Genomic DNA, 24,369 nt, shown 5'->3' on the forward strand with positions numbered 1-24,369 from the left:
ACACTGACTCGACAGGAGACTCGGTCCAATTTTTAGGTTTTATTTAGGCTAGTATTTCCCTTTCAGTTGAGTCATATTCTTCCACTTATCAATGACAGATCCCCTTTATTACTAATATGCATGACAACAGAAAGGAATTTAACTTATGTTAGGGTTAGGGTGACACTTTACACACACAGCTTAAAGCATGTAAGGAAGTTAAGTACATCAAGGTAAATACAGGCTCTGATTTCAGACCATTCTTGACAAAGAACTGGATGTACTGAGACCTAATTTCTTCATCATAACCATCTAAACACACGACCTACAGGAGTGTTTATGGATCTAATCGAGCTGTCATGAGGACACCAAAGGTTCCACCAGCCTGTCTTCTTCTTGTTCTTGCCGCTAAGCATTAACAAAGGAGGAAACAGGACTGGAAGAGTGGGGTGGAGGAAAGATGGGTGGGGTCTCCATCTAAAAGTTTTCATTTCATCATGTTCACATCTGTACACTCAAGAAAAAAAAAAAAAAAAAAGTTAATGGTGACCGAGGGGAAACACCACAACACCTGGCATACACGGACCTCAGCACGAGGAGGGTTCAGAGTAAATACACACACACACGGTACGGTTAAGGGGTTGAGGGCCCTGGGGTCTGGTAGCCGTGGTCCCGTCCTTGCACATACACAGATACAGTCTCACACAAGCACTGTACACGGCACAAGAGGTCACCTAAATACATGGAGCCGATGAGGGAGAGCTAACATCTAGGAGGGTGGATTGGAGAGCCCAGTACAGGCTGAGAGGGGGGTTAAAATTCTTATTTAGACCAATCAGGTCACACTCGCATACACACACACACAAACACACCCTCATTCATACAGTGACATACGTCTGTATGCATTTAAAACTCCATAAAGCTACACGCCTGTGCAGAATATACTATCATCACTTAGTGTTGCTAGCTATAGCCATTGAAATGGCAATATATGTTCAAATATTATATGTAACCTTTTTTTCCTCAGAATATACAATGATGAAATGCATTATACAGACAAACGAGACAATGTAAGCTGTTCACATGTTCAGTACATCAAAAGTAAGAGCTTCTCTACATTAATTTCTTCACGAGTGCAAAATCCAATGCTCCTCCACCTACTTCAAAGGTTCTTTGCTGAGCTTTAAGCAAGTCCACTTCTGCACATACCATAAACCAATAAAAAAAACATGACATTAACATAAACACAAAAAAGAATTCTAAATAAGTAGTCATAAATATGGAATGTGAAAAACAAACAAACATGTGGTCCAATTTCTTTTCAAACAATACAAATAAAAGTCCTTCAATGCGGTTGAATGTTTTCTCCTGGAACACGACAACATAATAAAAAAATAGTACTCAAAACCAGAGTGGGCTGTTGCTTGCTTGTGGCCCCTGTTGTGAGTAGAAGACCATGGGAAGCTGGTGAGGAACACAAAGAGAGAAGGACAGATGGAAGGAAGGTGTCGGGTCAAGTCGAGGTGGGGTCGGGGGTTGTTGGGTGTTCACATGCCGTAACCAAAGCTGGGCTGTGGTGGCGGAGCGTAGCCTGGTGCTGCTGTGTAGCCGTAGCCGTAGGGCTGCTGAGGAGGCACGGCCACGTTGGGCCCTGCTGTGAGCATGAGCTGGGGTGTGCCTGTAACACAAACATCAGGATAAGTGGTTAGAAGAGTTAAAGTTAAAATGTTGGAAATTACGGTCACACAATTATCATCTGTGGGGTCATTTTACCGTAAACAATGGGTTGAGACTCGGTAGCCTGCTCCTCCTGTTTCCTCAGAGACTCAGAGGCTTCGAGCTTGTCCACCTGTGGAAAACACAACAACAGCGACGTGTCAGACTTCAGTCACGCTGCGGCCGATGGGGCTCTTGAAGAGCAAGGGGCTGAGACACCGGGTTTAAAAAACTGACCTCTGGGTTATTTCACTGGCTGACGGATGGGACCATTCCTGACAGGCGAAGATGAATACAGTCCAGATTTAAATAAAAAAAAAAAAAAAAAAACAGGCTGCAGGAGGCAGACCTTGCTAATGTGTTGGAGGCCCTCTAGAAGGCAAAGGGAGTAACTGCATCTAGAGAGCTACTGGCTACTCTACGGAGCTCAGCTACGACAGCCTATTAGATAGACGTCCACTTCTTCGTGGAAAGTATTGGGATTAGGAGGGGAGACAAAGACACACAGCTACTGGGCAATAATGGTCCCACCATCCAGCCACCCAAATCATCTACTCTAACGTGTTGGAAATGTTGGGTATGTAGAGAACCAACCCCTCACCAGTATCAACAGATTCACAGTTTTTTCACCCATTAGTTAGTTTGTCCATCTCTTAGCAGAATATCAATACTTTCTTCACATGTTGGTGGACAGTGAAGCTGAACAAGACAAAGCTTAAATAGCCTTCGCTCGCATTTCTGTCAGTAACAATCCGAATAAATTTTTTAAGGTGCAGCTATCAACCAAACAGGTGTAGACTTGATTCTGAAACACTGAGCTGTACAGATACCATGGTCCTAACACAACAAAGTAACACAATACAGTTACTGAGTAAAATGTGAGGCTGGAATATGCTTCATGAGATTGTGTGTGTGTGCAGCCTTTTGTCTGCAGACTTGTGTGCAACATCCACAAACACCCTTACGTCGCTCTCGTCTTGGATAGTCACGGTAGAGGTGTAGAAATGCTCATTTATAAAGATCCTCTATAGCTTTTTGTAGTCAATGCTGGGGTTACAGGAAGAAATATAAACTGATATCTGATCACAATTTTCTACAGCCACAAGTGATGTCATCAAAAGGCGGTCCAAACCTAAAGATATTCATCAATTGATAACCAAAGTAGTTGGCCATTTTATTTTTTCTGTTACTCATCAATGACTTATCAATGATTTTTGTTTGTTTCACCTGTAGTAGAAACTATCAAAAGTGTGTTTGCAATCCAGAACATTTCGAGAGACATGCCACCGACCTTCACACATGCCCCAATTAAGTCATTGCCTGTTTGCGAACTGCTTAAAAAAAACAGTCCTTGTGAATCAACTTGCTACAACTGCCTGGTGTTTTCTTTGGTGCTTCAGTGTTTGCTAAGCAGCTCAGAGGCAGAAAATGATGAGGAAAGGACAAAAGAGTGAGCTAATAATTCAAAGAATTAAGCAGCCAGCAACAAGCTTCTGATATTACCTTCAGCTCTGACAGTGTACATTTTAAATACTGATAAAAATCATTTAAGGACCTCTTATGGTGGTTTTGGGTTCAGTTCTCTACATACTGCCTGGTTTACCACTACAGTCAGTCAGTCTGGTTAAGCAGGCTGTTTCAAGAAAAGACAGGCTTTTGTTTTGTTTCAGAAGAGAAGGGTTGAGAGACATGCTGAAGCGGCAGTTTAGTCATTTTCTTCTTGAAGAGTGCATGAGAAAGAAAGACAGAGCAGCAGAGAGCATAGTGGAGGGAGTGTGAAAGAGGGTGGAGGGGATGGTTTTGTACAGCCAGTTCAAGGTTTCCAGAAGCAGGCACAGCCAACAACGATGTCTCCTAGCCTGGCCTTAGTGCTGCTGATGCTACAGAGGGAGGGGGGAGATGCATGCTTGTCGCTCTACATGTAGTTTTTTCCCCCAGAGAACACACCCGAACTACAGATCATCTCTTGTGAACTCAAGCTGTTTGTTGCTTGAAGAGACCACACTTTACAGTAGCAGAGAATACTCAGAGACATGCTGCAGAAAAATACCCTCCTCTTGAAATGTATGTACCTAATGTTTGTGAGTTTTATCACCCGTGTTCTTCTATAGCGTTGAAATAAATTCAGTAGTACAGACAGACATGGAGAGAAATAATATAAAGGTCTCTGAAAGAATGGTCACTTCATTAAAATAATGCCTCACTGGCTTTTCTATTAATGGAATTAGGTCTTACACTTAGCTGCAGTCTTTGCTCGTGCACCGCTGTCCAAATACAGACGTAAACAAGCCCTCACCCCTCGACATAAAGATATTATCAATAATCATTCAGATAGGATGTCGTCTCGCAGCAGACTGCAGCTGAGTGGTGTTAAAGACAGTTTAACATTAGAATTGATCTACAAGTCTGTGAGAAAAGGACCTGACCACAGCAGGTGAGGTAGTTATCCAGAGGGGCGCTCTTCACTGCACCCGAGGAGAGCTGATGGGTATGCTGGCTGAAGTGGATGGCTCGGAGAAGGGCTGTGATGGGGCACATTTGATAGAGAAAGGGGGACGATCTTGTTGATAGACCCACAGAGATTTATCACTGGACTCTGCAGTTCCCCTCAGCTCTGAGGAGGCTTATAGCATCTTTCAACTTGGTGCTTGGTTCACTCTGCTCTCATGGTGTCATTTTCAGTGAAAAAAGCTCTAGCTGGCCATATCAACTTAAAGGCATAGTATGCAGGACCTGCCAGTTGCTGTTTGTAAAATCACCAACTAAAGTGATCTGGAGAAAGACAGTTGAGCGTTGAGTCTCATTACCAGGTTGTCAAATACAATCGATCATACGAATCCCAAATTCGTATGATGGCGAACCACCAACCCAAAGTGTCAGAGCTTGATGGCCTGAAATGAGACTCAACAATCAACTATCTTCTCCCCAGTATGGGCTTATTGTTACTTAATCTGGGCCGTCAGCAAAATGCTTCCTCTTAAACGAAAACAAATCTTACAGTGATCTCAGTTGACCTTTTCATTAGGTGAATCTTATCAGTAATTATTAATGTTGATTCAGACGTAATGCCAAGGAGAAATAGAATCTAAAACACATTGGAAAGAGACATTTTTATGCCTCCTCTTGCATAAAGTTTTGTGCCCATCTAATTCAGGAGAGTTCTTCAGTCACTGTTTTGATCCAGAGCCATCACTGACACCAGCAAACCTAGCAGAGCCCTGAGGGTTGCGAGTGAAGAGCCCCGCTCTGGAATCTCGTGGGTTGGTAGGTGGTCTAGTGGAGATGTGGAGTTTACAATCAGAAGCAGCAAAGTGACATGGGGGGAGAGGGTTCATGCAGTTTCTGCTAAATTTACTCCTCCAAACTACAGGCTACAGGACAGGGGAGAGGGGTCAAAAAGAATGATTAGAAAATGGATTCGACTTTCACCTTTTCCTTTATCGCATCAACCTGGAAAGGAAATTCAGAGAGGCAACTTAAGGAGGAAAAAAAAACCAAATGGAAGTCTCCCACAATAGAAACTGACAGAGAAGAGAAGAGCAAACAGACGACTTGTCACAAACACAAAAATCCTGAGAGATGCGGGTAATAACGCCACTTTTGATACAAATGCAGACTTGAGATTACTCTGGTACTGTGAATTTTACCTTTGTTGCTTACGACAGGGTAAAATATAAAACACAGATGTTGACTAATAGGGCCTAAAGTAAGTTCACACACTTACACAACAAGATCAACTATACAATGCTCTGTGTTTAATATAGAATGCTAAGACTTACAAATGATTTCTTGATTCAAATGTTTCAAGAAAACAACTGGTGCAGTTTGACACAACAAGCACCAAGAAGCAGTCAGCTAACAGCTTTTATGACAAACTGAATTATTTTGATGTAGTAAAATCCACCAACTTGGCATTTCAAGTTTGGCAAACAAATGCAACATATTTTACAAATGCTTCACTCAGGTCTGCTGTCTTATGAAAGAAACAGGTGGGCCTGTTCTTTTTTTTTTTTTTTGCCATGTAACAGAGATAAATGGCATGACGAGCGACACAGCAGTTATGAATCTCCTCTGGAACACATTTGTATGGAAAAGTAGCTCAAGTGGATGGAAAGCCAAACGAAAAGGAAAACACCAGTGATGACACACGACTGACAGAAGCACAGGAAGATGAGCATGAATGGAGGAAAGAATAGCCAGTACTGTGGTGCTTTGTGTTTAATACTGGGGGGACACTGCCTACAGCCGAATAGTATTTGCAGACACAGTTTGCCATTTGCTGTTTTTAGCGATAGCAATCAGGGGGAAAAGTATTAGATTCAATTGAATATTTAGTTTCTTTCTGTGGTACACCAATCTGAACAGGTCAGGTGGGTCTCCACAGGTAGGTGCAGGTTTACAAATACTATTTTACAAGTACCAACACCTAACAGCATCAGAAAACAAAGGTAAATATGTAGGTAGTCTCGCCCATTTACCTTCTAATAACCTTCTATCACTCTGAATTTGGAAAAGGTATCTATAACGTGACTCAACCTTCTCATGAAGCCATCTACCTTATCCTGATACATCACACACACTAGTTACCTCTGGCCAACCCACCTTAGAGAGGTACTCCCTCATGACCTGGATGAAGTATGGCATGGAGAAGTCCATGATGTTGTGTCGCCAGGCGGTCTCCAGCACCACGTCGGGCCGCAGCAGGTCGTAGCAGGTGAATAAGCAGGCTGCAAAACACTCCTTCTTGTCTTCGTTCAGGAACCAAGCCAGGAGCTCCTCCGCCAGCTCGATGTCTTTGGACTCGGACGCGTACTGCATGGCATCCTGCGGAGAGGGTAGCGCAATTACAGGTTAATCAGGTGACTTGAACAAGTGACCACATCTGCCATCTTACATTGGTTTCATGGTTGTGAGTTACATGCTGTGAAGAAGTGGAGCAGGTGCTGTGGAGCTGTACTGAATTCTTCTTTTAATTTTTTTTTCTTCCACCAACTGTTTTGAATATCTTTTCATCCTTCTTTTAAAGAAAGTGACTCATTGGATTAAATTGAGCACAGAGCACCAAGCAAATGCAGTTACCTAACAAGATCTTATTTTGTAATTACTTGAGTAATTAACTAATTAATTATTAATCAATTAATTAACCAACTACAATAGTGTGCGACCTGAATTTTGTTTTTGTTATTGTGGTAAGATTAATAATAATAATAGTAATTTATGGTGCTGTTAGATTGTTACTAGAGGGCCCCGTTGAAGGTGGAGTTTAAGCAATTTTGGAGAAAGATAGTTGATTGCTGAGTCTCATTCCGCTAGTCATCAAATGGCGATGCTTTGGGTTGGTGGCCAGCGTATCTATTTGACGACTTGGATATGAGATTCAACAATCATTGATCTTTCTTCAGAATAGCTGAACAGACATGAAAAAAAAGAAGTTGCACAGCATTGAAATGTTGATTTAGAATAAGAGTTATTATTTGTTTTAGTGAAATGCACCTTGTACAGCTTGTCCTTCTTGCAGAGCTCAACACTCTGTTTCCAGCGGTTGTTGCCCTTGAAAAGGTAGGCTGCGATCCTCCTAAACTCAATCAACTCGTGCTTCTCCAGACCCTGGGCCAGTGAGATGTTGTCGAAGTTGTCATAGGCATCGATGGAAGTGCGCAGTGCCTAAATAAGAGACAGAGGGGATTGTAAGATACAACTGAAAATGCAGCTCTGTGAAAACATTTATCCTGCTTTGCTGAACTGCAAAATATCTAGTGCACTGTGCTGGTAACAAATCCAACATGTTTCTGCCTCAACCAGCATAAAGACATTAGAATCATATTATCTGTAATGACATACAATGGATGATATTAAAAATATCTTACCGCATAGTCTTCCTCAATGATGAAGAGGTTGTTGAGTGCCTCATTTACTGACTTATTGTTGTGATTCTGGACAGACCTTAAGTAAGGTTTAACCAGAGGCAGCTGTTTCACCTAAACAAAAACAAACAAACATTCCATCTCTTATTTAACTGCATTGTTTGGGTAGGTCAACATCACACATCATGCTCTGTCATCTACAGACTTCTTCATGGGACAACAGTCAAACATGTGAGCCACAAATGTGAGCATTTATTTTCAGCTATTTTATAATCAAATACCACCTAACACTCTGAGAATTGTAAACAAAAGTTGATAGTAGGACCTTGCTGAAGAAGTTGACAGCACGTGTGTGGTCCAGTCTTGGAGAGAGGACGATGAGCAGGTCATTCAGTAACAACGGTTTGAACTCCAGATAAAAGTGGACGGCCTTGTAATACAGCTCCACATTGGCCACCTAGGATGAAAAACACACATTTAGTCAATTGAAAATGTATTTTATCTCATAATAATGAATCAGTGTTTTGCTTTGGTTTATTACGGTAGAACTTGTAGCCAGAATGACAACTAGCATCAATAATAAAGTATAGTTCTTTTTGTTGTTGTTTGTTTTTTCACCTTGGTGACGATGTCTTTAAACTGGCCCTCCTTCCAGGCATCAGATGGGTGATTCATCATGGTGATGATGGCGTTGTCGTACTCCTCGTACTTGTCATAGAGGAACACTAGCTCCGCCCAGAGGTGAGCCTGCTCTGCTGCCCTGAGAACCTGAAAAAACACACACACATAGCTCATGAACTTATATGTAAAAAAAACCCCAAATGTTTTAACAGACTATGACTACGTCTCTAAAGCTGAGTGCTTCGTTTGAAGGCACTGCTGTGTTTCTCACCTACCTTTGGAATGTTGACACGGGACCAGAAGAGCTCCAGGTGCTCCCTCATCTTCTGGGGTTTGAATTTGGAGTAGAGGATGGCCAACTCAGTGAACATACCCATGTGGGCACGCTCCAGCCCCAGGGCGGCCTCCAGCATGGTGATCAGCTCCTCAAAGTAACCACGGTCCTGGAAGGTATGGAAGAGTTAAATTTAAGAACTTTTCAAGCACCTCCAAACTACTTTAATCTATCAAGTAAACCTAATTTGTTACTAGAAAAATGCAATTGCAAAAAAATCATGTACACAGAATTCCCTTACAACGACAGCAATCCATGTATTTTGTCACTTTGTTTATATTACTAACTTTCATTGTATGTTTTGATGATGAGTTTAATTAATTCTTATTTCAAAGCCAAGAGAAGACAAACAAATATGATGACAGGATCTTTTCATGGTAAATATATAAAAAAAAAAGTTTTACACGACTCATTGTATAGATAATACACTGGATCAAATTAAAGTATATTCCCCACTGTTAAAATTAAGCATTTTCCAAACTTTTAAGACTCTGTATGAACCCTGTCAGTAGTCATTCAGCATTCATAGCAAGTCTAACAGGTGAGATATACACTAGCCCAGGTTGCCTCTGTTACCTGGTAGTAGTTGATGAGTTCCTCCAGTTCATCGGCGTGGACAACAATGTGCAGGCCGCACATCTGGGCAAGGCGGAACTCTTTCCCATCTACACATGCAAAACACACCTGGAACAGAGGAGAATCAAAGCTGTGTTTAATATAGGTGAGTGGACAGTAAACTTTCAACAGTGACACTGAGGGGAAGCGTGCATGGAAGTGGTAGGCAGAGATAAAGTGCTCCATCTGACTCTACTCTTCAAAGGACTTTTTCTGAGTACAGAGCACAAAATGAAGCTGTGTCATCATCCTCACCTCCTTCCAGGTACGGGTGCTGTTGGCCTTGCGAGCTCCATCCACAGCTGCCTGGTACTCTCCCAGGTGTACCAGAGTGGAGGCCAGGCGGCCAAAGTTGGAAACGTTGTTGTAAAGCAGTTTGGCTGCCTCGTACATCTTGTCATCATAGCAACGGTCACCCACCTGAAGGACAAAAGGAAACAAAAGGAAAGCAGGTTCAGCAAAGTAGCAACAGGTGAAAGAGAATTAAGTGGTATGTGAGTGTGCGCTGCATGTCGTCATGCTTCCAAAGACCTACTTGCTGAATGTGAGCATTATTGGGTCCGTTGATGAACTCTTCCAGCTCAGCCAGGCGGTTGGTCTTGGCCAGGGCAAAGATCAACTCTGTTTCAACGTAAGACTCGCGGGCCTTCTTACGGGCCATCTGCAGAAACTTCACCAGGTCCTCCCAGTTTCCTGAGCACAACAATCAACTCTGATCAGTTTCCTAAGCTCACCAATCTACTGTATATTTAGCAAAATGCTATTGATAGAAATTAAAAATTACAATCAGCATTTACCCAACATTCTTCAGATCTAAGCACCAATTAAGCTAAAAGAATAAGAATTGAGAATAAAATTAATCTTACCGCTTTGGGCTGCAGCTTGTCCCACCTCCATGTAGGCGGAGGGGTCATCAGCCTTGATGTAAGAGTCAATGGCTTCTTTGACCAGGCCCTTCTGAAGCTGGGCCTTTGCCAGCTGACTCCACACTGGTGGCTCATTGCAACGTTCAGCAAACTCATAAGCTCTGTCCAGGTTACCGATGTGCTCAATCAGAACCTGGACAAAATGAGACGATGTTCAGATCATATTGCATCAAAGTCAATAACGCAATTCTAGTAGCCATTATAAACAGGGATTCTTTAGTCGATGAATAATCACTGACCTGCACAGCAGAGGTGTTGACATCAAATTTCCTAAAAATAGCAAAGGCCTCCTCAAACAGCTCATTGCTGATGGCAATGTTTGCAATGTCTGGGGCGTCGTAGTTGTCCAGACGGTTGATGTACTCCATAACACGTGTTCGATCAGCTTTAATGGCTGTCAGGATGAGCAGATTCTGGAGGTTTCTGAGAAAACACAACAACAAAGGACAGTCTCAGTAAGTGTCTTAACTTCTACATGGCTAATAAAAAAGCAGAAAACAGCTTTTCCTAACAAATGTCTTACATGTTGTGGAGACATTCAAATGCATATTTTTCAATCACAGCCAATCACATATGACATGTACGGGTAACATCAAGTCTCTCACCTGTGCTCGCTAAAGACAGAGTTATCCAGGACAATCTTCTCCAGAAGCTCAATGAGCTCATTGGGAAGGTCGGCGGTCATGAAGGCCTTGACTGTGACAGACACCTCCTCAGGATCCTGGGTCTCAGACAAGGCTGTCTGGACAACCTGCAGCAGAGAGGGACAACAGACTTGATGCACTACAGCTGATGTTTTGAGTAAAAACTAAAAAATTAACTTTTTGTTATAGAACAAGTCTGTACTGCAGGTCCCTTTGCATCAATAATCTAAACAAAATAGTTAATGATGCATAATTTAGTTTCAGAGAAGCTAAGAGGTCAGACCTGGTCGATGAGTGGTCTTCTGTAATTGTTGGTCTCCAGCAGCACGCTCGCCCACAGCTCAGGGTTCTTGCGCCGCACAAGGTAGCGGGACAGACTCTTGAACAGTGAGTTCTCATTGCAAACCTAAGGAGTAAAAACAAATATGGTTAACATGAGAGCCAATAACAGACCTCAGATGTCATGAAAATAATATATGCACATCAGAACAACTGAAACAGGAAACATCAATAAACAAAGAGAGCTGCACAGCGTCAATGTTTTTGCCTTCAGTGCAAGTATGACTTCAGTATTAACTCACATGAATCAGTTCCTGGTCACACTGTCCTCTTTCATAGGCCACACAGGCCAGGTGGGGGTCTCTTTTCTCACAGTATTTGCCCACGACACGACTGTCGTAGTAGGGGTTCTCCCTCAAGAAGCGCTCTGGGTTGTTGTTGCTGTCGATGTAGATCTTGGCCAGGGCATTGTGGGTAGCAGGCTCCTCACAACCTTCATGAATACGAGCCTCCAGCCAAGGCAGCAGCAACTTCAATCTGCGGAGAGACAAATGGTATGGATTACACAGCACAAGGTTTAGAGAGAAAAACAACTGCTGACTCATGACTCTCCAAGACTTGGCTGCGAAAGGTTGATTCCACTTTTGCAATGCACTTTGTTTAATCTCTCTCTTCTTACCGGTTTCTTTTCTCCACTTCAGCCACCAGTTCATCTGTGGAGAACTGCCCTCTGACCACCATGATCAGATTCTTAATCACATCCTCCGCACAATCCACATCCAGTAACCCTCCAATGACTACTGGCAGACGGCTCGGGTTCACCTGGAATATACGATGATAAGGTTACAACAAACACAAATATGCACAATAATAGTTTTATTGGAAGTGGGGTGAAGCAGTCCAGAGTTCACAAGCTTAACTCTTTCTATCAGTGAGAATGTAGTGATGTACCTTCTGCACATAGATCTCGATGTATTTCTGCAGGCTGTTGCGGTACAGGTACAGGACCAGATCGTGGACAAAATCAAAGCGGTCACACACAATGATCAAAGGCAGCTGGTCAGTCAGCTTGGCTTCCTGTAGAGAAAAATATACACATTTTAGCATAATAGATAAATTAGAGGCAATAAGGTTAGATTATTTTATAGTGAAAAGTTTATTCTGTACTGGTCCAGGTTTCTGACCTTAAGGAAGTTCTTCACACGTTCAGGGTCGTAGCAGTTACTCTCACGGCAGATTCTCTCCACCTCTTTGATCTGGCCTGTCTTGCATGCAGCCTGGATATATTTAAAGTGGACCTCTGGATCCTGGCTGAAGTTCACAATGGATCCCAAGAAGTAGAACAAACCTGAAAGACAAAAGAGTCAAAATCAACAGGAGAGCTAACTGCAGCTATCTTTGAAAACTTGCTCCTTTCTAAAGCTGAACAGGACAAGAGAGATTGCTTGGCAATCAGTATATTTCCAGCTTACCCTCAAAGCTCTTGAACGACTCAAAAAGTTCAGTGAGAGACTGAGTACTGAGCTGCTCGTGGTACTTGGAGGCGACCTGGACGCAGATCTGAAGGTTCTGGCGGATGTTTGCGGACAGCATGGCCCTCAGACACTCCAGGGAGTCCTCCACTGACAAGGAGCCAAAGAAATTCACCAACCACTGCAGAGACAAACAAAAATAAGACACATATAGCAATCACAAACCGATAAATTAAAATACATTCATGTTTTTACAGTGAGAAATGCGTAGAAAACAGAACAGTCACATTTGTATAATTTTTTGTGTGTTAGCATTTTCTGTGTTCGCACCTCTGGGTTGAGAAGGTGTGTATGCACCACAGCGCGCTTTATGTCATACAGGTCAGTATAATGTTCCAGCGCCCTCTGCAGGAGACCAGCCTTCTCACACAGCTGTGCCACATGAGCACGATCATAGTGGGTGAACATCTGGTTGCCCAGGATGGCATCTGCAACCTACGAGACATGACACAGGAACAAAGACATTTCAACATTGTTTGAAGCTTTGTTAACAGGAAACCTTGCAACAGGAGCAACTGGAAATAAAAAAAATTGGTGAGAGGAAACACACTGAAATGACTTTGAAGAAGAAAGAAACCCCTAAACGTTAGTAAGCATTACTTAAAAAAATGAAGGAAATAAGAGTATAAATCTGATGATGATGAGCTGATGATTTAATATCTGGATCAAAGCTGCAAATGATGAAAGCTATGAAAAACTTCTAATCATGAATTTGTAAATGAACAAGAAGAAACAAAAACTGCTAAATAAACTATGGCATTCCATTGATGGTCATTGATGTACCTGCGGAGCGTGGACCAAATTCATTTCCAGCAGGCGCGTCTGCAGTGGTCCTTCCATGGGTCTGTTGTTTTTCAGGGCATCTAGTAGGAAGGACGTGCACTGCTGGATCAGGTTGTACTCCATGAACACATCAACAATCTGGAGACATAAAAGAAATAAATGATCATAGATGTTATACTCCTCCTAGAAAAACAGCATGTTTGGTTGTCTTTCTTATTAATTAACAGCTTCAGGAATGTATTATGGTATTAATACATGGTAATACATGGTACCTGTGTAATGTCAGCAAGTGGCTCTTCATCCTGAACCAGCATCTGGGAGAACTGAAGGCCCTGCTCTGGACTGATCCGCATCACGTTCCTTAGCAAGAAGATCCAGTCTGGAGTGTAGCCGACCTACAGGGACAACAGATTTTTAAGCATAATATCCCTGCATCTGAGGTGTGCCACAGCTACGATGGAACCATATAAAATAAATAAATGCCAAGATCAAAACATTATAAAATATGCTGATAGTCTTTCACTCAATAATCTTATATAATATAAGGTAATCTTGGAGTAACAGTCAGGTATTGTCACAAACCTTCTTGGCATAGAGGACAATCTTCTGGAACTGTCCGGTCTCTGCAAAGCACTGAATAACCTTATTGGGGACGTTGGCTCTGAGGTAGACACTGAGGGCAAGAGTAGGGTCTACAGACTTCACCAAGTCTCCAAGCTCCTCAGAGCACTCCAGCTGCAAACAAACACACACACACATGAAGGAGTTCATTGAAAAACCAATCTAGGGTTTAAAAGAGACAAGTCCAGAACAAAGCAAGAAAAGGAAACATAAAAGGTTAATCAGAGAAACAACATGGCTACACTTAAACTTCTTTCAAGCCTCAGCACTGATGTTGAGTTTGAAATACTCAAGTATAGTGGAGGAACTGACTATGGTGACTATTTTTTCAAAGAGTAGATGTGTTACTGAATAGATTTTTTTTTATATAACATGATTGGTGAGAATAATTCCTGTAAAGATAAGATAAAGATTGTCCACTACGAAATGAACTGCTGGAAACACACCTTGTCCTCTTTCAACCATTTTTCTAGCAGCTGCTTGCGGCCCTGCTGGAGGACAGGCCTGCAGAGCTCCAGAGACTCGAACTTGTTAAGTTGGCCTTGGTCCAGCAAGATGCCAAAGTATTGGAGCAAGGGGGACGTCTGGCCTGGTTGGGCTGGCACACTCTGGAATCGACGGATGGTGTCTGGGGTCCGCAGGATACCCTGGAGAAGAAAGATGGATGATAGACACACTAATTAAGTTACAGTGGGAAGAATCTGGTTAAGAAAAGTCACCTTTGAGCACGGTGGTAACATTAGGCGAACATTAATGAATTCAGTTAATTTAGATTTATGTCTCTATTTAGAAAATTCTCAGACCGTCGCAGACACAGAAAGGTCTATCTGTTTAATTGCTTTTAAACTATTTTGGTATGCAAATCCAAATCTGTTTTACATATACAACACCTCTGGGTGTTTACTGTCACCTTAAGCTACAGAAATCTGATTAGTCTTAGGAGTCTGAGCTCGTATTAATTAGAACTGCGAGTAATGTCATGTTGTTTGACCCCGCTCTGAGTGCACGGTCGCCACACTGACAGTACCTTGGGTGCGTTGGCCGCCACCTTAGCAGCTTCTGAGTAATTCCCCGCTGCAAATAGGGTGTTGAACTTGCGGGCAAACAGCTCCTCCGCACCGGCCAGGTTGTTACGGACAGCCATGCGGAGAGCCAAGTCTGGGTTCTGGAGCACATTGGTGATGTAGGGAATAATGTTTTCCTCCTCCACACACACTGACAAAACCTGGAAAAACACATTTGCATGCTTCATTATCTGCACACAACAGAAGACACCTCATAGAGAGGGCTTATTCCTGAGGTTAAAACAAACTCACATTTTATGTATTTATTTTTTTAATTTCTTTAAAAACAAAGAAAACAAATGAACAAACACTACAACAAATTAACATATTTAATGATATGAATGCCCACAAGGAGTCATTCTCAATCTAGAGGACCTAAAGTAATTCATCCTGGTTTGAGCACTACATATGCTGCTTCGTGAGAACACAGTCCATTGCCGCGTGTAGTGTTACATTTAGCGCATGTGAGTGTGTGCAACACACTGAGCTGTCTATGGTAGATCTGCAGGTGCGGGCCAAGAGCAATAACAGGATTAGATTGTGTACCCTGCCTGGCCAAGATTAGCCCGCCTGCTGTGACTGTCACATGCTGCCTGACACTGAAGATGCTGTTACAGGCTGTTATTTTCAGAGATTTCTTTAGTCAAGGTCATACCACGACACCCAAGGACCCACGCTGATATACAAAAGGGCTGACATACCACGGGGAAAGTGAATCACCAACCAATGTCATCAACAGCAGTCTAGTGTGCAAACACACACCAAGTCTCTAACTGGCACAGATTTAGGAATAATCACTATAGCTTTACAGTACATGTGTGTGCACAGCCAGCTTAGACACTCTTTATTCAATGCTTTTTAAAAAAAAAAAAAAACAATTTGGATTTTACAAATGTATGTAATGTTTGTATTGTAAGAGGTTGATTAAGGTCAACATTGCTGAGATCTGTCCACCATTTCAAACCTCCAGCAACCACTAACATCACAAATCAAACATGACAGATAATTAAGCAACGTAGTTTTGGCTGTCAACTTGCATAAAAGCCAAGAGGAAAAATGTACAGTGAGCCTGGCTGTTGCACAGACAATTATTAAGCATCTGATTCAATGTTGTAGCTAATCATTCAATGCTTATGCCAATTAACATCATCATCATATCATTGAAAGGGAAATACATAACATTCATTTAAACACAAATTACAGATATCAGATAGATGTGTGGCCAGAGTGTGCATTGAGTACCTGTCCTTTCCTGTTGACGCCAATGATGCCAGCAGTAGGTTCATGGGGCGCTGTGACAAAAATGGTCTCCCCGCTGATCCTGTTCATGTAGATACAAGTTCCAGTCTCCAGGTCGTACAGGTGGATGTAGCCATATTTGGTGATGAGAAAGACAACGTCTTGCTTGGAGCTGATCTGCATGTACAGAAAGAGAAATCTGGTTAGAGAATGTAAACGATGAATACGTCGTGATCGTGATAAAGATGCCTTTCTGCAAAACACTGAAGTCAAAGCTAATTTAGTGAGTATTAAATATTAAATATATTCCAGGTCTCAGTGACATGTCACATGCTGAGGGAGAGTACAGAATGGCTTGCTGCAATTTCTACATATAAACATATTAAACTCGCTTCATATTACAGCCACCCCAAGTCTAGGCAAAGCTTGTTTTGGTTAATACTCCTTTAAAAATCTTAAAGGCAGTGATGACGTATGAACAGTGGAGAGTATAGTTTCCCATCAGAGGAGGAGGGAATCTTGTTTGCTGAACAAACAGGCCCCACATGCCTCCTCTTGAGTAGTTTTCGTACCTGCATGGCCACAGGGAAGTCATTCTGGGCTTCTGGAGGAAAGAAAACATCCACAGCTTTCTTTGGAAACGGCTGGTTCCCAGTCGGTGGAGTCCCCACTTCAATGATATGCAGCTAGAAGCAAAAAGACATTAAGACAAAAAGAACAAAGTCGGATTATAAGGATCTCTGGCAAGTATTTTGAATGCAATAAATTGGATTCAGCCTGAGACTTTGCAGTGCTAGTAAATCTTACTTTTCCTCCGGCCTGTCCTCGCACAGCAAAGCAGAACAGAGTTGACTCTTCAGTGTTGCCCTCCATCTTGAACTGTGCAAAGCCAGCGGCATGCCCCTCAATGGGCTGCGACACCTTCCTGTCCACTGAGTACAGCTGCATTGCTCCAACAACACGGTTTTGCTGAAAAGGAGAGAAAGTCCATGAGTTAGGCCAAGTTAGGTGATTTATAGTTAAGATTTGTATTGTTTTATTGATTCTTTAACACCTCTGCTTTCAGTACCACTGAGAGCGCCGAAATCTACCGTTTCATTACATAAACATAATCTGCAATATCTAATGCAAATATATCTTCATATCCCAGCCACTGGAGCATTTTATATTACAGCTTATGAAACAAAAGGTTTTAGTTAATGTGCTGACAATATTTTCCTCAAAAGGATCCGGTTTAGTCAGGCTGAAGCAATGGTTCAGCCACACAGTGCATTTACCTGTGCTGAAATGCCAATTAGCAGTAACCATTTCTGTTTAGCGTCAGTGCGGTAGTTGATGATCTGGCATCCTGCCAGGCTGGAGTGACGGTCGAACACTTTGATTGGCTGAGAGTCACCCTCCATGCTCCAATGGTAGACTGCGTTGTCTGTGACCAGGGCAACAGTGTTGAGGGAGATCCACTTCCAGAAGGTCACGTCATCTGTCATCGTGTGAGCCTTCATCTTGCTCTTCATCTCAATGTTGAAGATCTGCAGGGTCTTTGCAGCTGAAAACATTAAGAACAAAGGTTAACATACAGTGACACAGACAAATGTAGTGACCCCCCCCCACACAAAACATTTGAATTATTTCAGTAAACAAAATATGAGTCTAGTGACTAGAGCTACCACACACAACCCACAGCAGACTTTGGGAGTAAACATACCATTTGGGCATACCAAACTTCAACCACTGGAGAAACGTTGGGAGTCAGGGGTTCGGTTTGAGTACACCAAAGGACCATACAAAAAGCCAGTGCCAGTGTCAAAACAAGAGGCAAGAACAACAAAAGGGCAACCACTTAGGTGGTGGATCTGCATTCAGTTAGGTCTGATGCTATTAAATTGTTATTGAGAAACCCATTCAGTTGAGGCTGAATAGGCAAACCTCTTGTGATTACGTGAACTGAAAATTTGAAGCCATCTTTAAAACAGGTTTTTAAATTGAAAAGCTCAAACCAGACCGTGTTCAGACTGACATAGCACTGCATCACAAAATGCATCCCCCCCATTCATTTTTGGCCACTGTGTTGACACAGTGAGGTAGGGTGACAAAAAAGTTAATCATGGATTAACTTTTTTCGTCATAATGAGAGGCACTGTGCTGGATAAATATACGGGGATGCAGATTCCTGGTGGATTCATTTGCAATTTGAACAGGGTGTCACTACTTTTGACCTTGTGATTATTGTCATTGCTATTAAAATGATTGTCACTGTGCAGTGTGTCTGATTAGCCTTTAATCTTGCAGGTCTATTACTCAAACTACACTTCCTGGATCCAGTTTCATCATCTTGACTGCACTTGTAAAAAGACACCCGCATCAATGAAGCTCCATGTGTTTTTGACACAGTGCTATTTTAGGTCCGGACACTCGATCAGAGACATACACTGCTACTACTACTACTACTACTACTTCCACTACATTCTCTGTGCCTCTAAACTGGATCAACAATGGCTTTTTACATTGTTTTGGTAAAATGGTTCAATTCCCTACTGATCTTTTGAACCCTTAATCAAATCAATTAGGAACCAATATCTGCAGAAAAACACGGTGCCCTGTGCAGTCGAAATGAGGCTTCGATGGCCTGTGTCCAGCCCTCCACCCCCACCACCTACTAGAGAAATGAAACTCCAGGCACGTTGCTAGAGCTCTTAAGGGATTCACATTGAAATTTAATCCTAAAATGAGGGATGTGGGAATTTGGGTTGGGTCTGAATGCAGATTAGCAAAAGAAGACCACAAAGCACACAAACAGATGTGATGATGGGAAAGATGCTGGACGGATGCACTCACACCCATTTTTTTCCCTTCCTCCAGTTCAGTCTCAGTGGAGGAAAGACACTACAATTCTTTGGGCCAAGGACATTTATTTCAGATTCAATCCTGAGAAACCCTTAACCAGACTAAACCCTATAATTACCTGTTAATACAACAAGTGAGTGATGAGGATGCCTCACAATCAGAATTGTGAGGTAGAGTGAAATTTCAGAACAAATGGTTCAGTAACATCGTGTGTATAGTACATTGAAAAATACACTGCTTAAATAAAATACAGTGAGAGGAAGTGAGCCTAGAGCACAACAACTGCAAATTGGTATGAACAAACTCCTGCAGCAATTCAGAGTTTGTTTTTTAATCAGCTTCCTGAAAGTAATGTCAGGTCGTAAGAATAAAGCTAGCAGCATAGTTCAAGCACAGGCAGAGAGGAGGCCCCACATTTGGATTTGACCTCAACAATGTCCTGGGCCCAGCCAATCAAGACTGTCCCTGTGCATTCAGCAGCACATTCATTTCATCTATGAGACTGTCGTCACCAGTTAATCCATGATCATCATCTTTCTCAGAAACACGTCAACTCTAGTTGTATACATGATAGTGCTAAACTAGAGAATTATATTGCAGAAAATAAAAACCAAACAAAGTTTCAGCTCAGTTTCACTCTTTTGTTCACCCACTCTACTCTCCTTGTCTAAGTGGAAGCTGGAATAGACCCTGCGAAGGCAAACTATTAAGATGAGCATCTCAGCCTTTTCTTTGATTTATAAATTATGTATCTTTTTTTTTTTTATTTACCTACTATGAGTTTCTGTGACTATCCCTGTGTCATTTGTCTGTGCTCTGCTACTGTACATGCCACGATGTCTTCTTTGAGAGTACCACTAGGGGTACTTCAGTGGGAAATATTCTAATTCTACATATTTACATATTTCTACATAATTACTTTGTGGCGAAACCTGGCATATATAACCTAAACTATATCACATCTCTTGCACTGTCAACTTCCAGCCCAAGGTGAGACTAGTATATACTTGAACAAAACAGAGAAACAATTATCATCTACAAACAAGCATGAATGTAGTGGCCTCTGTTGGCTGGCATTATACAGTACATAAATATTAAGAATAATTGATTTTTTAACATTACAGGCCAGTGGCACCCAATTCTCCAGAGAATAAGGACTTCTTCATACAATCCGTCAACAAGACAGCCAGTGCATAATGGCCTAAATGTCACTGCTTACTTGATTTAGCCTTTCTTTAAACGACCATATCATTTTTTTCTGCGTGTTTTAGCCCTTTTACAACATACATACGTACTATACATTACTACCAACCATTTTCCAAGACACAGAATACTTTGCAACATTTCTGAATATTCTCATGATTTTCAGTTAATGCCAGGATATAACAATTTCTCCTAAAAGACGTGGAGTCTGTGTTATGTTATATGGATGCCTTCAGTTTGTGACTAACAGCTTAAAACTGACATAACAGGATTTATTTCTTAAGTGAAGAGATTTATGTCTTTACCTCCTTTTCACACTGCCTGTGTTTGGGAGACAACTTTGAGGGGTCACCACCAAGTGAATGTATTCATTCAACTAAATTCCCACCATAGACAAACACTCTGTGAGATGTGATTACCACACAACAATAACGTTAGACAAAAACACATGTGGGCAGGATGTTTATTGTAATTAATTACCTTTCTGAAGCTATTTTTAAGCCTTTTATATGCTTATTTTCATACTGTACTGAAGTTAAGCATAAGTGCATTTAAAATTCTCAAGTACAGTAAGTTTCAGAAAATGGTCAGCTGTAATATAAAATATATGTACAGTGTAGCAAATGGGACAAACACACACACACAAAAACAAAGAAAAAAACGATACAGTCCTTTAAGATACCCTCTTAATTTTGCTATGCCCTGCTTGTGTTATCATTATAAATTCAAGCATTCATTAAAATGACTATCAGTACTGTGCAAACATTTCAAGACAGTGCATACAGGATTACACTTTGACAACTCATGATATGTAAAATTCAACTCACCGTCTGCAAACATAAGAAAGCAGTAGGAAATGAAAAAGAGCAAAAACAAGCAAAATAGACAAAGCATTCATGACAGCATGACATTTTACCACTGATACTACAGCTACGTTTCCTACAATATCAATGTCTTTTACATTTAAACTTGTCACACTACACTTCAATTACTCAACCTTTTTCGACAAACAGAAATGGGGTGGTCTACATATGAACATCAAAATGAAAAGCAGACTGTGACAGCTATGTAACTGACAACACAAACGAAATTTACACAAATGACCCAATGTTTTAGAAAAGAACAATAGCATGGTGTGTGACCGGCCAAAATTTAATTGTTTACTTTTTAGTCTATGTGCTTCCAGAAAGCTAGAGCTCTCCTCTCTAGGTGGCACATAAAGCCATGTGCTAAAAGCACTAGAGATGCATTTTAACTAGAGCTTACCTTTGAGGGCAATAACTTTGCTGGCAGGGTTCATGATGGCGCTGTCTGCAGAGATTGGCCTGCGGATGGGATTGTTGGGGTCTGCCATATCAATGATGACAACCTGGGCCTGCTCACCCACTTTCTCCCTTATACAGATGAACTTGTCCGACTCCATGGTTAGAGTGCTGAATCCAATGTTGGCTGGGTTGATGCCCAGGTTCTGGAGCTGAGATTTGAACACATGACATGTTTTAGTAGCAGCCCATGGCCTACACCGTTTACTACTCAAGTGTCAAGCATGATACAGTAAAGTACAAGATTTATTTTCATGGATTCTTTTCAGCCGATACCGGAAATTACCTGGATCTCATGGCAAATACTAAATTATAATACGATAAGAATAAGATTTTCATTTAAAAAGGCATTCATACCCTGTAATTTATGCACACCGCAGTTTGACGTCATGAGTGTTTCAGTTTTGCGCTGCATCTTCTTGTCTCTATGTTTATTGAGCGCAGACCAACTTAAAAGGTGTATACCAACATCTGCTGTATCAGACTGTCTAGATGTTGCACTTGTCAAGTCAATGGCTTGTTTCAGCCAATAAAATACATTTTCCATGATCTTGCAGATAACGTATCGGGGCGATATATATTGTTCATCCCTACTTCTTTCCATTGTGGTCCAATAAAACAACTAATCATCTTATTCACCATCCATAACATTATCTTGGCCGAACGTTGAACACAATTTACAAATGTCATACAAATTAGCAAATTATAATGATGATGCCTTTACATTATTAAAGTGTCCTATAAATCATAATGGTACTTTACTTTTGAAAGTGCAGCGGCTACTGTTGTCTGTTTGTTTTAATTCATATGAAAAGCCAACTTCAAATTCCTTCATGATCATTATTACATTAAATAATATCTGTTGAGCTTACGTCTTCCCCGAACTACAAAACTGACCTTTGAGATACATGGAGACTCTGTTGTTTTAAGTAGCATATACAGCATGGAGTTGTAGTTGAACAGCACCATCCTTCAAGGGTTTGCACCCTTGTTATGGACTGTGTAACATGGTCTCCAGTGTTTTAGGCACAACTAATAACTGTATTGCATTATGTGGACAGGTGTTTCTATTATTTTGTCCACCCAATTTATATCAATGGGTAGGTTACAAAAAATCCTGTTTCTGCAGCTCCAGCCCCCAAAATGATTTTTAAAAAGCACACCTTAACATCTCTCTAAAGCACTTTCAACAAACACTGACTTTACATTATTATATGGTATTATTATACAATAGAAAGGCGGGATTTATTGCACGATTGTTGTATTAGGCTGCATCGTTTCAGCTAGTTGGACTTAAAAACCTTTCACAAAAGGTCATCCAAGGCGCATGGTTGTACTATGAAAAGTGCCTCTAGTGGAGCTCAGTGTTGAATGTAAGGTTTTCGTGCGAACACCGAGCACATGTAATAATCCCACAGTCAGAGGAGATGTGCTGGTGGAGCTTGATTTTGACTGAACCGTCTCTAATCCGTCTCCAGGTGTGATGATGGACAGTATGTGTACGAGAGAGCAAAATGTCGTCATTTTTGACAGGCTGGGTGGACCAGCTGATTCACCCCGGTCAGCTGGATAAGGAGGTGACATTCACAGATAGGAACCCCTCCAGATTAACCTCAGGAGTCTCCCTTCTGTTGTGAAAATGCCCTGTCGTGACATAACCTTGTTCTGTGACGCGACATGGCACAGGATCTAGTCAGACTGCAGCTGACCACGGCTTCGCAGCCACTAGCTAGCTTTAATACATCACTGACACATCATTACCAGGGGATCCGTGTGAAAATAATATTATGGCTGCATCAAAACAGCCATCCTAGCGATAAACTTTGATGACAGCCAGGTAGACGACTGAATGTCTTACGAAGCTACGATTAAGATGACGTGATTCCCACATCCCTCACGACACAAGCTGTAACCGTTAGCTAGCTAACGTAATAGATATCAGCTAATCTAAACGAAGCCATGCATGTGTCAATAATGCAAGAAGTTGTCAGCAAGTGTGTTTAAAATCAACTAGTATGACCCGTGTTCATCAATGACAGCTAACGTCGGCTAAGATTGAGTCGACTAGGCAACAGCATCAGTGCAATGAATGAGAGATGCTAGCCCGAAAAGCTAGTTGTTAGCTGCTGGCTAAACGGGGGAGGGGAGGTCATTCATTTGCTGCGGGTATTGACGTTCACCGTTAGCTCAGCTAGCAAGCTGTCAAACGACCGTTACGCCGGGAAATCAACACATAACGGGAGTGTATGTGTTTATTGAGCTATTAGGTTTGCCCACATACCTGCAGGTGCTCCTGGAAGCGGATAGGTAGGATTTGAGCCATGGTGGTTTCCTTGAGCTTCTCCGGAGTCCTGAAATTCTAGCCGTACAGCTAGCTAGCTAGGCAGTAGCACCGCGCTAGCTACGACCTCCTCACTCTATGTGTAGGTCGGAGCCAGTCAGTGAAAACGAAACACACGATAAAAGGTGATTTGCAGTGTTGCTAATCGTGTTTCCGAAATCTGGTATCAGCAGAAGTGTTGAATATGTCCCCCTTCTGCGAGTGCTTTCTGCACTGCATCGATGGATAGCAGTGGCTACGGCTGATCTTCTGTCCAAAATCCGCAATGGCGGCGGAAACGGCTCAGAGCCTTCCCAATCCGGAAGCATCCAGGGAGCTCTGGAAGGACACTGGCTCCGACCCTGTGCTTAGGATGGGTATAAGCAACTTCATTTTTATTTGTTTCAATTCTAGCGAAATATCACAAGTTGTCTGAATTTCTGTTGTTAGTAATTTCAGTCTG

The 24,369-nt window shown here is 41.8% G+C and overlaps 1 protein-coding gene across 2 annotated transcripts; it reads right to left on the reverse strand.

Moving 5' to 3' along the window:
- Positions 1-24: 24 nt before the first annotated feature.
- LOC311255970 (clathrin heavy chain 1-like) lies at positions 25-24,196 on the reverse strand. 2 transcript variants are annotated; one of them, XM_084350678.1, is made up of 33 exons: positions 23,868-24,196; positions 21,531-21,738; positions 17,495-17,763; positions 17,025-17,186; positions 16,790-16,903; positions 16,221-16,394; positions 14,942-15,139; positions 14,361-14,561; positions 13,876-14,028; positions 13,566-13,688; positions 13,294-13,431; positions 12,781-12,945; positions 12,451-12,631; positions 12,163-12,326; positions 11,930-12,055; positions 11,658-11,800; positions 11,281-11,515; positions 10,983-11,105; positions 10,661-10,806; positions 10,295-10,478; positions 9,996-10,188; positions 9,665-9,822; positions 9,385-9,549; positions 9,091-9,198; positions 8,456-8,623; positions 8,178-8,327; positions 7,885-8,016; positions 7,563-7,673; positions 7,189-7,359; positions 6,298-6,519; positions 5,125-5,145; positions 1,753-1,828; positions 25-1,657 (listed from the first exon to the last, which is right to left on the reverse strand). In XM_084350678.1, exons 1-33 carry the CDS (start codon positions 23,907-23,909, stop codon positions 1,527-1,529), a joined length of 5,055 nt encoding a protein of 1,684 aa, XP_084206804.1. In that variant the 5' UTR covers positions 23,910-24,196; the 3' UTR covers positions 25-1,526. The 2 variants fall into 2 exon arrangements, with proteins under 2 accessions (XP_084206804.1, XP_084206805.1); XM_084350679.1 differs by lacking the exon at positions 5,125-5,145 and having other exon boundaries at positions 23,868-24,195.
- Between the last annotated feature and the right edge of the window lie 173 nt (positions 24,197-24,369).

This window comes from Pagrus pagrus (genome assembly GCF_965226575.1).
Source record: "Pagrus pagrus genome assembly, chromosome: 4".
Taxonomy (NCBI): Eukaryota; Metazoa; Chordata; class Actinopteri; order Spariformes; family Sparidae; genus Pagrus; species Pagrus pagrus.